This window comes from Mastigoproctus giganteus, chromosome 6 (assembly GCF_048544385.1).
Source record: "Mastigoproctus giganteus isolate SK-2022 chromosome 6, ASM4854438v1, whole genome shotgun sequence".
Taxonomy (NCBI): domain Eukaryota; kingdom Metazoa; phylum Arthropoda; class Arachnida; order Uropygi; family Thelyphonidae; genus Mastigoproctus; species Mastigoproctus giganteus.
In genome coordinates this window covers 34,935,280-34,953,955 of record NC_143580.1, presented here as the reverse complement: position 1 = coordinate 34,953,955, position 18,676 = coordinate 34,935,280, and the positions used below count along the sequence as shown (strand labels likewise).

The window sequence follows — 18,676 nt, the reverse complement described above, 5'->3', positions numbered from 1 at the left end:
AAAGGAAGTGGAGATTACTATTATATATTAAGAAAGTGCAGCAGAATTTATCTGAAAAAGTAATGATTCACCCTCTAGTAGTTCATTGTAATTATATTTTACTGTAGTAAGAATTTTTTTCAAGCCAGGTGGTACTGGCATATATTTTGAATAGTTTGCTTTGTTATGTGCCATTCTACATTGTGTGTTAGTCACATATGTGAAGCTCTTTACAACAGAACATATTGCAATGAGTGACTCAAAAAAACAAAGAATTTGCATCAAGTTATGTTTAAAGCTGGTAAAACAGTTTCAAAAATGCAAATGTTCAAGTGGTTTTCGGGATTCGTACCACTTTTTAGGCCAACAGTTTCTGGCCAAGATCCAAGTGCCTGTTATTCCTCGCCCATTGCTATGGACCTTACTTACTGTAGACCTAACTTTTTGTTTCCAAAAAAGAAATAAAAGTTGAAAGGAAAAAGTTATAATAGTATCTTGGAGACTCAGAAAAATTACAGTTGACACTTGATAGTATTATGAAAATAGAATTTCAGATATGAAGCAAAATTTGGTAAATTAAATTAAATTAAATTAATATGTAGTAATGCATTCTCTTAGCATTTGGGTAGCAATTTGTGTTAATAGAAAAATTAAAATCTTGCGAAAATTTATTTTTATTTTGTTACACAGAGCATTAATAAAACTACAATAAATAAATTAGCTTTCGGCTGGGTGGCAGCCTTCATCGGATTAAAATACTTGAATGGCTTGAATTTTAAAATACTTTAAAATACTTTTAAAATACTTAAAAATACTTTTTAATCCGATGAAGGCTGCCACCGAGCCGAAAGCTAATTTATTTATTGTAGTTTTATTAATGCTCTGTGTAACAAAATAAAAATAAATTTTCGCATTATGAATCCAGAGCACGTAGGCCTGTTTTATTATAAATTAAAATCTTAGTTCATATATTTAAAAATAGGCTTAGTGATATGGAATATTATGTAATTATGTTTGTTTTAAAAGCAAGTCATTACTTAATTGGTGTAGTAAATTATAAGAGCTGTGTAGTTACATTGTTGGAGGATTTTAAGCTAAGCAGTAATAGAAGCTTGCCTGTCTCATTTATTGGCGTAATCAGGTTTTCTAGCAATTTAATTGAACAGTTTGGGAAAGGGAGGGGGGGGCCCCCCTCATGGCTTAGTAATAACTTGTTTGCTAACTCCATATCCCACGAGGAACTCTTTATGAAGATTTTAACTGAGCACTCTTCTTAATCAGAAGAAATATGGGTCTTTCAGCTAAGACCAACACATTGTTAGGTGATAAAAACTGGACTTTAAAAGTTGCCCAATTTGCATATAGAAGAATAAGTCCAGAAAGAAAGGGCAAAATTTTTTACATTGTCATTTTATTTGAAAAATCAAAGGCTTCACAATGATGTTAAGAAATAAGGAATATAGTTTCTCCTGTTCCCTATTGTTAAGTGTCAGCTTTGCATTGGACAATAAATTTGAAGGTTTAGAAGCACTAGCGCCTATTTATTACTTAATAAGGTAAATTAATAATTATCTGAGACATGTATAATTTCATTGAAGAATTGGTTAAATATCAATTCTACAATGAAATTATAATTTTCATATCCAAAAGAACTTTGCTTGCCTGACACTAATGTATTCACATATGGGTTTGGCTGGTTTTAACAAAAAAATACATAAGTAAATAAATAAATATAATTTTGTGATTTGCTATTTTAAATTCATGTCAATAAAAAATAAAAATTTTCATTGATATGAATTTAAACATATATATATTTATTTGTTTATTTAATTTTATTGTGTGTACATATGTGAAATGCATGCAATTTCATTTAAATCTAGTTTTAAATTTTTACTAAAGTTAATATGTGATATGTTGTTAATTTTTTTTATGTAGTGTTATTTTTGATTACTTTTTTGAACATTGCTTTTTAGTGTGCCATTCTGAATCAAAAGTTAGATTCTCTTCTACAAGCTCTAAAGGAAGAATCATTAGCTTCCTCTGAACCTAAGGTATCACTACAAGAAAAGGAAAATGTTGAAGAAATTGAAGAAAAAGATAAAGACACAGAAAAAATAGTGGCTGAACCAGAAATAGAGGCCTTATCTGAAATTAAAGAAGCCCATAGTAAGAGAAAAAAGGTAAACTTAATGTTTATTTTTCGAAGTCAAATTTTTCTACTCTGTTATGATGTAACTTATTTTTTAACATTACTTATCAAGAAATTTTGGCTAAGGTAAAGAAAGCCTGCATGAGAAGCATGCAAAAAGTTCGATGAAATTTACCGGTAAAAGTACTTTGCCATAGCGGCATATGTATTGTTGCTCGCTCGGTAAACAGACGGTGGGTGTTATCGGTCTGGAGTAGAAGTTGAATCCCACAGGAGCTTGAAACCCCTCCCGAAGTGGAGGGGGAGTAATCTGCCCTGTTTTCTTTAGAATCACTAATTGAATTAACTAATTGAATCACGAACAGAGTCATATTGGAAGTTCTGGCGTCGTAAAAAATGTTCGTAACGTAATTTCACTGGTAAACTTTTTCGAAAATTGCCGTGCTTCTCATGTGCGCTTCCTTTGCCGTTTTTTTTTTTTTTTTTTTTTTTTTTTTTTTCCCCTTAATAAACAATACCCACTGAATCCACCAGTGATTCTAAAGAAAAAAGGTCAGGTTACCCCAGTGGTTTCAACCGGGTGCCGCAAAAACATTCCAGGGATGCCATGTAATTTGGGTTTAAGGTACTTAAACTTATTATTTTTTAATTTATATATTTATTTCATTATAAAAAGGTGTACAGTATCTTTTTAATTTTGTGGTGATCTATAATTGATGTTTACTTAGTACCTCTATATAAAGAATAAAATTATATACTGTATATATATAATTTGTATTATGAAATTACTTTTTATAATTATATTATTATAATAAATATCATATAACATATATTTTTAATATTATATATATATATATATATATATATACACACAGAGAACAGAGAGAGAATTGGATCTAACAGGCAGAAAATTGAGTAGGGGTGCCGCAAAATAAAATAAATTACTTAGGGGTACCATTATTAAAAAAAAGGTTGAAACCACTGGGTTACCCCCTCCACTTCGGGAGGGTTTCAATCTCCCATGGGATTCAATTTCTACCCCTTACCGATAACACCCACCGCCTGTTTACCGAGCGAGCAACAATACAAATGCCATTACGGCAAAGTACTTTTACCGGTAAATTTCATCGAACTTTTGTATGCTTCCCGTGCAGGCTTTCTTTACCTTCACCGAAATTTTCTATATAAAGGAATATGAAATGAACTATGTTGAAGAAAATAGAAAATGTTTTCTGAATGAGTTTAAATTTGTCTGGTTAAAAAATGAAAGCAAATGAGGTAGCATGGAAAAAATAATTGATATAGTTAATAACTAGCTATAACTTGAATTTATAATATAAATTATGATTGCTACTTTTTTGCATTGTGAGCCTGCTAGAAACTTCTCTACTGGTATATATATGAATGAGTTCCGCACCAAGCAAGCATTTTCATATTTCAAAAAGTATGTGTGTTTCAGAGAGCGAGTGGTGAACAAAGTGAACAAGTGTTTTAGTGAATTAGTGTTTGTAAACAAGTGTTGTGTGCATAAGTGTAAATTGTGAACTGTGTTTAAATTAGAAATAAAAATCTACAATTTCTTAATTGTATTCTTATGTGCATGTATCTCAGCCATACATGAAATATGTCGCATTCTTGCCAAAATAAGCCTGATAGCTTTTGCTACATTTGTGAAGAAGTGGTATTAAAATTGCAGCAGAAGCCACTGTCGTGACTTGTGAGAAAAGCCTATGAACTCTATTTTGGATGTAAGGTCAGAGATCAATATAAAGTATGTGCTCCAAAGATTTCCAGTAGTTCATGTTCAAGGACATTAACAGGTTAGCTTAGAGGTAGCCATAAATCGATGCCTTTTGTTCGTGGTGTGGCGGGATCCTGAGACCACATAAACAATTGTTACTTTTGCATGACCAATATTTCCGGTTTTTCTGGGAAATCCAAGCTTAGAGTAGAGTATCCCAACATACCTTCTGCTGTAAGGTCAGTTCTTCACGATGATAGTCAGTGCCAAAGCCACCAGAAACTTATGGACTCAACTTTGATTCTGAAAAGGAGTCTCCAGAAGATGCAGGCTCCAGAATGAGTACAGATCCAGACTTTTCAACTCTTAATACAGCAAAGTTGCATCTAATCACTCAGGCAGAATTGAACGATTTGGGTCAGAGATTTGGACCTCTCCAAAACCAAGGCTCAATTACTAGGATCACGGCTTCAGCAGTGGAATCTTCTTGAAAAGTGTGTCAAGGTGTCTTTTTATAGGAAGAGGCAATCTAACATAATGACCTATTGCTCCATGGATGGCACTTTGGTTTTTTGTAACAATGTCCAGGAATTAATGAAAGAGTTAAATCTGGAGCACATCCCCAAGCAGAGGTGTGGCGCCCACACCACATGGAGGAACGCCGCCCCTCTATGTTACCAGGCAGTACTAGGTGGTAGATGACTCTCATCAACCGGTGAAATACCACCACTTTGCTTTGGAGGCTTGAAGTGGTGGAACCCATGTTTAGTCTCTAGAGCTAAGTTCCGGCCAACCCTTCCCTATCTCTTCCACCATGCAGTATGATTGATGATTTTTGAGGTTATGATGAATGCCGTGGCGAGATCCAATATTCCTTACATTTCGAGGGTACAGCTCTAAAATGGTGTTCGCAGGCCGGCCGCTAGATAGCACCGGACCAAACCTATTGGTAACTCTCTAGGAGGCTTTCGGATCAGCTAGTGTATAATCTTGCTACCTCTACTCTGCCAGATAGTGACTGGAGGGAGTCCGAGTAGTGTGTATGCGGGGAGCATTGTCGAGGCCACGTTATGTCAAGGATCTGGGTATATTCTTACCACATGTACGCCATATCCAAAAATTTCATTACTTCATACAGCATGTCCCACCCATGTCTAAGAATATATAAATTCATACACCGACCATTGAATAAAATTTAAAATTTAATATGACTACAATCTTTACAAAAAAAAAAAAAAATATTTACAATAAACTATTACGGAATGCTAAAAACTGTAATAAAAAAGATCATTTACAATAAAATTTGCTAAAATATAAAACATTAAAAGCGCTAAAAATCTGAAGCTTTCGGGAGCATCAGCTCCCTTCTTCAACAGTGATATAACTTCCTGCAACATCTCCTTAAGTAGCAGGCTCACGCTACCTCCACACGTGGTATTTCTCCACGTGGTTCAATCGGCACATGGTCAGAACTGGAAGCTGAAATGTCTCGGGAACGTGGCAAAGTAAATCGTTCATCCGACCTTAATATAATTGTTTCAAAGATAGGATTAACACGTATACCTCTATCTCTGTTTATTGTATTCCTACTGGATGAACTAATCCGTAAACCCTCGAGCCATTTACGCTCCCAGTATCCATGTGCACGATCCAAAATAATAGCGTCCTCCGGGGAGATTTGATGCTGCTTCTCCCAAAAATGTTCGGCCACAGCAGACTTGTTGTATTCAGCGGTTCTTATGGCATTTAAATGTTCCCCCAGACGATCCCTGAGCCGTCGTTTTGTTTCCCCCACATAACACTCCCCACAATCCGGGCATTCTATTCTATAAACCACTCCACTACTAAGATCTTTTGGTACGCGGTCTTTGACCTGAGACACAGCTGTGCACAGCCTCCGCCCAGGAAGCTGTACACAGCGTGTCCCATAACCCCGTAAAATTCTTGCTAGATGTTCAGTAAGGCCCGGATAGTAGGGAATGTATGCGGTGGCTACCGGAACGAACGACTCCCTACGTTCGGACACTCCTCTACTATATCTATCCAGGATCCTCTGGGGGTATCCGCACTTTCTAAGTTCTGCCGTGACACGATTAATTTCTTTTTCTTTATCCTCAGAAGTGGTACAGTGTGATCTTACTCTGTCAAATAAAGCTTTTGCAACACTATTCTTATATTGTCCAGCTTGTGCTGAATTGAAATGGGTGTATTGACCTCTACACATGGGTTTTTTAAAAACTGACGTCTTAAGTCTAAAACCCACCCTGGAGATCAATACATCCAAAAATGACAGTGTACCACCCGTTTCCACCTCTGAGGTAAATTGTATAAATTGGGAGAAGCTATTAAGCCAACAAACGGCATCATCCTCCCTCCCCTTCTGGACCAGGGCAAAGGTATCATCAACATATCTTCTCCAATTCCTAATAGGAAACGAACACCCACTAAAAACCCTACTTTCCAACTCCTCCATGGCCAGATTGTCCACGGTGGCACTAATGGGTGAACCCATGGCAGTACCGCGAACCTGCTTATACATAGTTCCTTGAAACAACATGGTAGTACTAGCTAGACATAATTCTACCCCGGTGCAAATGTCTTCCACACCGAGAAGTGATCTATTACCAAGGGAGGCATCCCTGGTCAATGCCATTTTTACACAATATACTGCATGACTAATAGGAATACATGTAAATAAAGATATAACGTCAAAAGAGATCATGCTCTCATCATCATTTATAGTCAAATTCCCCACAAAATTCACAAACTCTCTACTGTCTTTAACAACATATTCGGACTGCCCCACTATGGGTGCAATTAATTTAGCCAAGTACCCTGATAGCGCATAGGAAGGACTCCCTATAAATGAAACTATAGGTCTCAAGGGCACTTCTGCCTTATGAATTTTTGGCAGTCCGTAGAATCGCGGGAGTTGACTACCTGTAGTGTGTAATGACCAGTAAGTCTCCTTGGAAATCTTCTCCGTGTTCAACCAGGATTGTATCAGTTTATTGACTCGCCGTTCCAGCCCCACCAACGGGTTCCTCTGGATCACCTTATAAGTGTTATTATCTTGCAGAAGATCCAATGCCTTCTTATTATAATCTTCTGTATTCAGGACCACCGTTGATCTCCCTTTATCTGCTGGTAAAACAACTATTCCTTTGTCTCTTCTCAATTCCTCTAGAGCTCTCTTTTGACTAAGGCTGAGATTCGGGGGTCCTTCCTCACCTGACTCAACACTGCAGCTGACTTCACCCGGATTTCATTAGCTAAAGGCTCAGGAAACTTATTAATGGCCCGTGAGTAATAGACAGCTCACAAAAGAACAGGAGACAGTCCTTAGTTTAGGCCCCAAGTTCACTCTGGTGTCTTCGAAACCCCCCATTGCGGAGATAGCAATGGGTATTGAACGGGCCATTAATAAGTTTCCTGAGCCTTTAGCTAATGAAATCCGGGTGAAGTCAGCTGCAGTGTTGAGTCAGGTGAGGAAGGCACCCCCGAATCTCAGCCTTAGTCAAAAGAGAGCTCTAGAGGAATTGAGAAGAGACAAAGGAATAGTTGTTTTTACCAGCAGATAAAGGGAGATCAACGGTGGTCCTGAATACAGAAGATTATAATAAGAAGGCATTGGATCTTCTGCAAGATAATAACACTTATAAGGTGATCCAGAGGAACCCGTTGGTGGGGCTGGAACGGCGAGTCAATAAACTGATACAATCCTGGTTGAACACGGAGAAGATTTCCAAGGAGACTTACTGGTCATTACACACTACAGGTAGTCAACTCCCGCGATTCTACGGACTGCCAAAAATTCATAAGGCAGAAGTGCCCTTGAGACCTATAGTTTCATTTATAGGGAGTCCTTCCTATGCGCTATCAGGGTACTTGGCTAAATTAATTGCACCCATAGTGGGGCAGTCCGAATATGTTGTTAAAGACAGTAGAGAGTTTGTGAATTTTGTGGGGAATTTGACTATAAATGATGATGAGAGCATGATCTCTTTTGACGTTATATCTTTATTTACATGTATTCCTATTAGTCATGCAGTATATTGTGTAAAAATGGCATTGACCAGGGATGCCTCCCTTGGTAATAGATCACTTCTCGGTGTGGAAGACATTTGCACCGGGGTAGAATTATGTCTAGCTAGTACTACCATGTTGTTTCAAGGAACTATGTATAAGCAGGTTCGCGGTACTGCCATGGGTTCACCCATTAGTGCCACCGTGGACAATCTGGCCATGGAGGAGTTGGAAAGTAGGGTTTTTAGTGGGTGTTCGTTTCCTATTAGGAATTGGAGAAGATATGTTGATGATACCTTTGCCCTGGTCCAGAAGGGGAGGGAGGATGATGCCGTTTGTTGGCTTAATAGCTTCTCCCAATTTATACAATTTACCTCAGAGGTGGAAACGGGTGGTACACTGTCATTTTTGGATGTATTGATCTCCAGGGTGGGTTTTAGACTTAAGACGTCAGTTTTTAAAAAACCCATGTGTAGAGGTCAATACACCCATTTCAATTCAGCACAAGCTGGACAATATAAGAATAGTGTTGCAAAAGCTTTATTTGACAGAGTAAGATCACACTGTACCACTTCTGAGGATAAAGAAAAAGAAATTAATCGTGTCACGGCAGAACTTAGAAAGTGCGGATACCCCCAGAGGATCCTGGATAGATATAGTAGAGGAGTGTCCGAACGTAGGGAGTCGTTCGTTCCGGTAGCCACCGCATACATCCCCTACTATCCGGGCCTTACTGAACATCTAGCAAGAATTTTACGGGGTTATGGGACACGCTGTGTACAGCTTCCTGGGCGGAGGCTGTGCACAGCTGTGTCTCAGGTCAAAGACCGCGTACCAAAAGATCTTAGTAGTGGAGTGGTTTATAGAATAGAATGCCCGGATTGTGGGGAGTGTTATGTGGGGGAAACAAAACGACGGCTCAGGGATCGTCTGGGGGAACATTTAAATGCCATAAGAACCGCTGAATACAACAAGTCTGCTGTGGCCGAACATTTTTGGGAGAAGCAGCATCAAATCTCCCCGAAGGACGCTATTATTTTGGATCGTGCACATGGATACTGGGAGTGTAAATGGCTCGAGGGTTTACGGATTAGTTCATCCAGTAGGAATACAATAAACAGAGATAGAGGTATACGTGTTAATCCTATCTTTGAAACAATTATATTAAGGTCGGATGAACGATTTACTTTGCCACATTCCCGAGACATTTCCGCTTCCAGTTCTGACCATGTGCCGATTGAACCACGTGGAGAAATACCACGTGTGGAGGTACCGTGAGCCTGCTACTTAAGGAGATATTGCAGGAAGTTATATCACTGTTGAAGAAGGGAGCTGACGCTCCCGAAAGCTTCAGATTTTTAGCGCTTTTAATGTTTTATATTTTAGCAAATTTTATTGTAAATGATCTTTTTTATTACAGTTTTTAGCATTCCGTAATAGTTTATTGTAAATATTTTTTTTTTTTTTTTGTAAAGATTGTAGTCATATTAAATTTTAAATTTTATTCAATGGTCGGTGTATGAATTTATATATTCTTAGACATGAGTTTTCCCGACCTCAGAGGCCTCTTTCAGGATATTATGTCCCACCCACTTTTTCTTACTATTGAATACACCATGAATTGTCAAAATAATAGAGCAAGCTTATCTGCGAAAAGATCTAAACCTCCCAAGCACTTCCTAATTCATTTCACAAATATACGTGATCTCAATTCCAATCTCAACGATGTCCATTTCCACTTGCAGTCTTCCAAACCCCATGTACTTTTTCTGACTGAATCTCAGTTATCAGTTGATTCAACTACTGCTCATCACAGATATCCAAATTATTTGCTGTATGATTCCTTTCGTCTCAAAGGTGGTACTTGTGCATATGTCCGTTCTGATATTCCCTGTCAGAGCCTTGGCAATTTGGAATCTCCTCTCTTTGATCTTCTCTGGCTTAAAATCTCTCTACCTCATTGTGTCAAATTCTGTTGTCTCTACCGTTCTCCCAACTCCACTAATCACTTGGAGCTCTTTGACTTCCTCTCTTTGCAACTTGACTTTCTCCAGTCCAACTTTCCTAACAGTGAGGTAATTTTCCTTGGTGATTTTAACATTCACAACTCCAGCTGGCTTCCGTTTCCTAGTTACACCGACCCAGCAGGTCGAGATGCTGAGGCTTTTGCAATTACTAATGACCTAGCACAGATTGTTCATTTACCTACAAGAATACCGGACAATCCTAATCATACAGCCAATACACTTGATCTTTTTCTCACAAACAACCCTTCTAAATACAAGGTCGAAGTGAGAGGTCCTTTAGGCACTTCAGATCACAACTTGGTGATTGTCTCTTCTCCAATGGAACCTTTATCTCATGGCTATTCCAAACCTCGTATTGTATGGCATTACAAGAATGCAAAATGGGATGACTTGCGAGACTTCTTTTCTTCTTTTCCTTGGTCTGATTACTGTTTCAAAACTTCTGATGTCAACGTTTGCTCAGATCGTGTCAGTGAAATTATTCTTGCAGGAATGGAATCCTTTATCCCACACTCCACTTTAAAATCTCGTCCTTTATCTAAACCTTGGTTCTCCAACAAATGTGCTAAGGCTGTCCAAGAGAAGAATGTTGCATATTGTAACTGGCTTGTTTCTAATTCTTCAGTTTCATTTTCTGCCTACACCAAAGCTCGCAACAATTGTAAAGCAGTTATTAATCAGTCCAAACTAGAGTTTGAACAGGCTAAGAGTAGAAAACTTGCTTCTTGCCCTAATGGTAGCCGAGCATTCTGGTCTCTTGCCAAAGCTATTGGGCGAAACTTTTGCCCATCTCTGCTCCCACCTCTGTCCAAACCAGATGGTTCTGTTGTCACTTCAGCCAAGGATAAAGCTGACCTGCTAGCATCCCATTTTTCTTCCAGCTCATGTATTAATGATCTTGGTAAAACACCTCCCACCATTCCTAACATGCTCCATTCAATGCCTTCTGTGGTCTTCCGTCAAAAGGATATCAGAAGGATTTTGATGAATCTTGATGCTAAGAAAGCTCCAGGTCCTGATGGTATTTCTCCACTTGTTCTCAAAACCTGTGCTACTGAACTTACTCCTATTCTTTGCCGCCTTTTTTCACTTTCTTGTTCCAAAGGTGTTTTTCCTTCTGCTTGGAAATTTGCTCATATCCAGCCAGTTCCTAAAAAGGGTGACAAATCCCTCCCATCCAATTATCGTCCCATTGCAATTACTTCTACTCTTTCTAAAGTAATGAAGAAATCTATTAACCGGCAACTCTTAAACTACCTAGAAACCTTCCGTCTGATCAACGATCGCCAGTATGGATTCCGTCAGTGTCGATCCACTGGTGATATTCTGGCTTATGTTATGATATTCTGGCTTTCCATTTATGGACTAATTCAATGGAAAGGTTCGGTGAAACACAAGTAGTTGCTCTTGACATCTCAAAAGCTTTTGATCGTGTTTGGCATAAAGGTCTTCTAAACAAGCTTCCATCTTATGGTTTGCCAACTGTTTTTAGTAATTGGTTATCCAGTTTTCTCTCTGATCGCTCACTGAGGGTGATGGTAGATGGCTCTCTGTCTTCTAACTTCTCCACTAATGCCGGTGTCCCCCAAGGTTCAGTTCTTTCCCCCACTCTTTTCCTCTTGTATATATCAATGACCTTCTTCCATTGACTGGAAATCCTATTCATAGTTTTGCCGATGATAGTACATTGCATTCAACTTTCCATTTTGAGAAACCTTGTCCTGCTCAATCAGCTTCAAGCTCTCGAAAATCTGCTGCCAATTCCTTAAATACCGATCTTCAGGTAATTCTCCAGTGGGGCAAAGCAACTTAGTTGATTTCAACCCTTCTAAAACTGTCTTGTCTTATATCTCGCAAAAAGGATTCTTCTGCTCCTATGCTTATCTTTAGTGACACTCTGATTTCTAGGCAAAATGATATATCTCTTTTGGGGATTACCCTGACTTCTAATCTCTCTTGGCACAAGCACATTACAAATATTGCTTCCTCTGCATCTAAAAAACTTGGTTTTCTCTTTCGCTCTCGGCGTTACTTTTCTTCCAAACAGCTGCTCACTCTGTATAAATCGCAAATCCGCCCTGCCATGGAATATTGTTCCCACATCTGGGGTGGTGCCCCCAAAACCTCTCTCAGGCTTCTTGATTCCATTCAGAAGAGGGCAGTTAGGTTAATTAATGATTCATCTCTAACAGAGTCTCTCCACTCGCTTTCTCATAGACGTACTGTTTCTGCTGCATGCCTCTTCTACAGATACTTCCATGGGCACTGTTCTTCTGAATTGGCTTCTATAATTCCCGCTCTCTCTCTTTCAAAACAGTCCAAACACGTGCCGCCACCAGCCAACATCCATTTACTGTCCAGCTTCAAACCCACAGAACCAACTTTTCATCTTCCTCATTTATTCATTCAACTGCCGTTTTCTGGAACAACCTTCCTTCATACGTATTTCCTGAAAATTACAATCTACAGAAGTTCAAGTCCAATGTCAATAAATATCTTCTTTCGTCTTTTCAACCTCCAACTCAAGCACGGTACTAAGTACTATAGGTTCTAATACCTCTCGTGTTTGGGGTTCTCATAAAAAAAAAAAAAAAAAAAAAAGTGGAGGATTTTCATTGATTCATCCAAGGTCAGTTTGAAAGCAGTTTTACTCCATCATGGAAATAAGTATCCATAAGTATCATTGGCCCATGATATAGGAAACTTACGAGAACCTACAGGTTCTTTTGCAAAAATATATGCTATCAAGAATACAAATGGAATATCTATGCTGACCTAAAAATGGTAACTTTGCTGACTGGGTTTGCAAGGTGGTAAAACGCTAAATACTAAATAGTATAAACGCTAAATAGTATAAACGCTAAATACTACTGCTTTTTATGCAAGTGAGACAACTGATCAAAGGACTGCGGACTGCCACTACAGAGTTAAAAAATGACTGACCATTCAGAAACTACAGAAAAATAGAGATTCATCCAGAAAAATATAGCACATCCTTCTTTGGTGGATAAGGCAAAAATCTATTTAACCTTCATTGCAAATCTAGGTTTGATAAAAATATTTGTGAAAGCGATGGACAAAAAAGGATTTTCCTGTTTGAGGAAAGTTTCTTAAAATTAGTGAGGCCAAGATGGAAGAGGGAATTTTTATGGGTCCTCAGATCAAACTGCTATTCCAAGATGAGGAATTTGCTAAAAAAATTAAATGCTGCAGAAATAACAGCCTGGAAGGCATTCGAAAACGTCTGCCAGAACTTTAGGCAATGAGAAATCACAAAATTACAGTGAAATTGTGGATGAGCTGATTTTAGCACACAGAGTTTGGATGTAACATGTTGGTAAAGCTTTATTTCTAACATTGCCATTTAGACTTTTTTCCTGAAAACTTGGGAGAAGTCTGATGAACATGGTAAAAGGTTTCACCAAGACATTTCTCAAATGGAAAAAAGATATCAGGGAAAATAGAGTCCAAATGTGTTGGCAGTCATTTGTACTCTATTGGGATTGCCTATGGGAGACACCAGTGGACAATTATAAAAGGCAAAATATGACAAAATAAGTGTTTTTTGTTATCAGATAAACATGTTTGTAAATAGAATTAAGTTAATAGATCCATTGTTGAATATTTAGTATTGTATGTAATTTTCTTAAAATATATGAAATCTTTTTTACTAGAAACTTAGTTTTTGATTTTAATCCCTTCTCCCTTAAAATTGGTGGGTGTTACAGCAGTATGGTTGCCACATTAAATTCGGCAGCATCAGATTTAATAGAATCACCCTGAATTTTAATAGGGAGCGGAAAAAAAATTATTTTTTTCTCTTTTTTCCCCTTTTTTTTTTTTTTTTTTTTTTTTTTGCCTACCAGTGTAACCTGGAAAAATTATCAAATTTATGGGTTGTGAATTCAACTTATAAACTGGGAGCAATTACATCTTTGTACTTTTATTAAAATTTTTATATTATGATTGCAAAGTTTTAATAAGGTGATTGTTATTATTATTATTTTTTTACTTTCAGACCATGTTTATTCAGCGAGAGGCTCTCATGTCAAGAGCCAACAGTTTAAAGAAAGCTGTAAGGCAGATTATAGAACACACAGAAAGGGGTAATGTGCTGAACATCATAGCATGCCATATTTCTGCAATTTTGTTGGTTTTTTTTTTTTTTTTTTTTTATAGTTATTTAGAGAAAATATTACAGTGCAACCCTGACATACTGCTTCTCTTTATACTGTGATTTTGGGTATACTATAGGCATGATCATTATCATCCTCATATATATATATATATAAAAACACTGTATATCAAAGGACCACTAATTTAAGACTGAAAATTGGGAAAGATAAAAATCTTCTGTGCCACTAAGAGGAAAAACAAACTCTTCTGCAGTATATTAATTATAGAGTAAAATTTTGCAAACAGCATTACTTATCTGAGGCTAACTACAGTCAGTCCTTGTATAACACATGTTTACACTACATGTATTCGATCATACATGATTTATAAATAGGGGAACAATGTCGCATATAACACGAATGTAATTCGCTTATGCACAGTTTGCCTTTGTGTTTACAAGAAATGGTAGTCGAACGCGGCGGAATCACCCCAACTGAACACAACATAGTAGGAATGAAGAGAAAATACTGAAAATTTATTTGTTTTTATGATTTCGTGGAAGGGGAAACATATTTAACATAATAACGTAAAAATCCACAGAATTCCAGCTATCAGTATTATCGCAAATGTAATTAGATCGACTTTTACTACCTGTTTATAACAGACTCCACTAACAGGAACCACCAATAAACCCGAAACTGCCAATTGTTTTTATTGTTTTATGGTAGTGACCTCCAGAAATGTGCTTTAGTAAAACATAAGCATGTAATATGTGAGAATAGTGTTTTTCCGCCTTTACTGCATTGTTTATTCAGTTTCTACATGGGCGCTGCATAGTTTATTCAGTTGCTACTAGTTCGCTGTGCGTTTATGTATATCAAGTTCACCTCCTCATTTTTGTTCATTTTATAATGGTGCTCTATTCTCAAAAAAATAAGTAAAATACTTGAAAAAAGTGTGAAAAGGAAGCGTTCTGGTGAAAATACTTCAGAGAGAAAAATAAAAGCAATATCGATAGAAGAAAAATATGAAATTGTGAAACTTTTTTTTTTTTTTTTTTTATGTAAACCCCAAACATGAGAGGTATTAGAACCTATAGTACTTAGTAACAAGCTTGGGTTGGAGGTTCAGAAGACGAAAGAAGATATTTGTTGACATTGGATTTGAACTTCTGTAGACTGTAATTTTCAGGAAATACATATGAAGGAAGGTTGTTCCAGAAAACGGCAGTTGAATGAATAAACGAGGAAGATGAAAAGTTGGTTCTGTGAGTGTGAAGTTGGACAGTAAATGGATGTTGGCTGGTGGCAGCACGTGTTCGGACTGTTTTGAAAGAGAGAGAGAGAGAGAGCAGGAATTATAGAAGCCAATTCAGAAGAACAGTGCCCATGGAAGTATCTGTAGAAGAGGCATGCAGCAGAAACAGTACATCTATGAGACAGCGAGTGGAGAGAGACTGTTAGGGATGAATCATTAATTAACCTAACTGCCCTCTTCTGAATGGAATCAAGAAGCCTGAGAGAGGTTTTGGGGGCACCACCCCAGATGTGGGAACAATATTCCATGGCAGGGCGGATTTGCGATTTATACAGAGTGAGCAGTTGTTTGGAAGAAAAGTAATGCCAAGAGCGAAAGAGAAAACCAAGTTTTTTAGATGCAGAGGAAGCAATATTTGTAATGTGCTTGTGCCAAGAGAGATTAGAAGTCAGGGTAATCCCCAAAAGAGATATATCATTTTGCCTAGAAATCGGAGTGTCACTAAAGATAAGCATAGGAGCAAAAGAATCCTTTTTGTGAGATATAAGACAAGACTGAGTTTTAGAAGGGTTTAAATCAACTAAGTTGTCTTTGCCCCACTGGAGAATTACCTGAAGATCGGCATTTAAGGAATTGGTAGCAGATTTTCGAGAAGTTGAAGCTGATTGAGCAGGGTAAGGTTTCTCAAAATGGAAAGTAGAATGCAATGTGCTATCATCAGCAAAACTATGGATAGGATTTCCAGTCAATGGAAGAAGGTCATTAATATACAAGAGGAAAAGAGTGGGGGGAAAGAACTGAACCTTGTGGGACACCGGCATTAGTGGAGAAGTTAGAAGACAGAGAGCCATCTACCATCACCCTCAGTGAGCGATCAGAGAGAAAACTGGATAACCAATTACTAAAAACAGTTGGCAAACCATAAGATGGAAGCTTGTTTAGAAGACCTTTATGCCAAATACGATCAAAAGCCTTTGAGATGTCAAGAGCAATACTTGTGTCTCACCGAACCTTTCCATTGAATTAGTCCATAAATGGGTAACATAAGCCAGAATATCACCAGTGGATCGACACTGACAGAATCCATTCTGGCGATCATCGATCAGACGGAAGGTTTCTAGGTAGTTTAAGAGTTGGCGGTTAATTGATTTCTCCATTACTTTAGAAAGAGTAGAAGTAATTGCAATGGGACAATAATTGGATGGGAGGGATTTGTCACCCTTTTTAGGAACTGGCTGGATATGAGCAAATTTCCAAGCAGAAGGAAAAACACCTTTGGAATAAGAAAGTGAAAAAAGGTGGCAAATAATAGGGGTAAGTTCAGGAGTACAGGTTTTGAGAACAAGTGGAGAAATACCATTGGGACCTGGAGCTTTCTTAGCATCAAGATTCGTCAAAATCCTTCTGACATCCTTTTGACGGAAGACCACAGGAGGCATTGAATGGAGCATGTTGGGAATGGTGGGAGGTGTTTTACCAAGATCATTAGTACTTGAGTTGGAAGAAAAATGTAATGCTAGCAGGCCAGCTTTATCCTTGGCTGAAGTGACAACAGAACCATCTGGTTTGGACAGAGGTGGGAGCAGAGATGGGCAAATGTTGTGGCCAATAGTTTTGGCAAGAGACCAGAATGTTCGGCTACCATTAGGGCAAGAAGCAAGTTTTCTACTCTTAGCCTGTTCAAACTCTAGTTTGGACTGATTAATAACTGCTTTACAATTGTTGTGAGCTTTGGTGCAGGCAGAAAATGAAACTGAAGTATTAGAAACAAGCCAATTACGATATGCAACATTCTTCTCTTGAACAGCCTTAGCACATTTATTGTAAAACCAAGGTTTAGATAAAGGACGAGATTTTAAAGTGGAGTGTGGGATAAAGGATTCCATTCCTGCAAGAATATTTCGCTGACACGATCTGAGCAGACACTGACATCAGAAGTTTTGAAACAGTAATCCGACCAAGGAAAAGAAGAAAAGAAATCTTGCAGGTCATCCCATTTTGCATTCTTTTAATGCCAAACAACACGAGGTTGGGAATAGCCATGAGATAAAGGCTCCATTGGAGAAGAGATAATTACCAAGTTGTGATTTGAAGTGCCTAAAGGACCTCTCACTTCGACCGTGTACTTAGAAGGGTTGTTTGTGAGAAAAAGATCAAGCGTGTTGGCTGTATGATTAGGATTGTCCGGTATTCTTGTATATAAATGAACAATCTGTGCAAGGTCATTAGTAATTGCAAAAGCCTCAGCATCTCAACCAGCTGGGTCGGTGTGACTAGAAAACGGAAGCCAGCTGGAGTTGTGAACGTTAAAATCACCAAGGAAAATTACCTCACTGTTAGGAAAGTTGGACTGGAGAAAGTCAAGTTGCAAAGAGAGGAAGTCAAAGAGCTCCAAGTGATTAGTGGAGTTGGGAGAACGGTAGAGACAACAGAATTTGACACAATGAGGTAGAGAGATTTTAAGCCAGAGAAGATCAAAGAGAGGAGATTCCAAATTGCCAAGTCTCTGACAGGGAATATCAGAACTGACATATGCACAAGTACCACCTTTGAGGCGAAAGGAATCATACAGCAAATAACTTGGGCATCTGAGATGAGCAGTAGTTGAATCAACCGATAACAGATTCTGTCAGAAAAAGTACATGGGGTTTGGCAGACTGCAAGTTGGAATGGACATCGTTGAGATTAGAATTGAGACCACGTATATTTGTGAAATGAATTAGGAAGTGCTTGGGAGGTTTAGATCTTTTCGCAGATAAGCTTGCTATTAGTTTGACAATTCATGGTGTATTCAATAGTAAGAAAAAGTGGGTGGGACATGCTGTATGAAGTAATGAAATTTTTGGATATGGCTTACACATGGTAAGAATATACCCAGATCCTTGACATAACGTGGCCTCGACAATGCTCCCCACATAAACACTACTCGGACTCCCTCCAGTCACTATCTGGGAGAGTAGAGGTAGCAAGATTATACACTAGCTGATCCGGAAGCCTCCTACCAATAGGTTCGGTCCGGTGTGCTAACCAGCGGCCGGTCTGCAAACACAGTTTTAGAGCTGTACCCTCGAAATGTAAGGAATATTGGATCTCGCCAGGATGTTCATCATAACCTCAAAAGTCATCAATCGTACTGCATGATGGAAGAGATAGGGAAGGGTTGACCGGAACTTAACTCTAGAGACTAAACATGGGTTCCACCACTTCAAGCCTCCAATAAACAGAGTGGTGGTATATTGCACCGGTTGATGAGAATCATCTACCACCTAGTTTTGACTGGAATGAAAGAACATGTGATATTGTGCATGCTACAGGTCTAAATGAGGGAACGCTGAGAACAATTAGAAAGAATGCAGAAAAAATAAAAGCAACTTTCATAGC

The 18,676-nt window shown here is 38.2% G+C and overlaps 1 protein-coding gene across 2 annotated transcripts in view; it reads left to right on the top strand.

The window, feature by feature from the left end:
• LOC150084152 (diacylglycerol kinase delta) overlaps nt 1–18,676 on the top strand; it is a 511,886-nt gene that overhangs the window by 319,633 nt on the left and 173,577 nt on the right. For both annotated transcript variants that reach the window (XM_090375907.1, XM_090375908.1), the window contains exons 15-16: nt 1,953–2,159; nt 13,941–14,028. In XM_090375907.1, the coding sequence (XP_090232033.1) occupies nt 1,953–2,159; nt 13,941–14,028 (295 nt within the window). The remainder of the gene's footprint in view (nt 1–1,952; nt 2,160–13,940; nt 14,029–18,676) is intronic.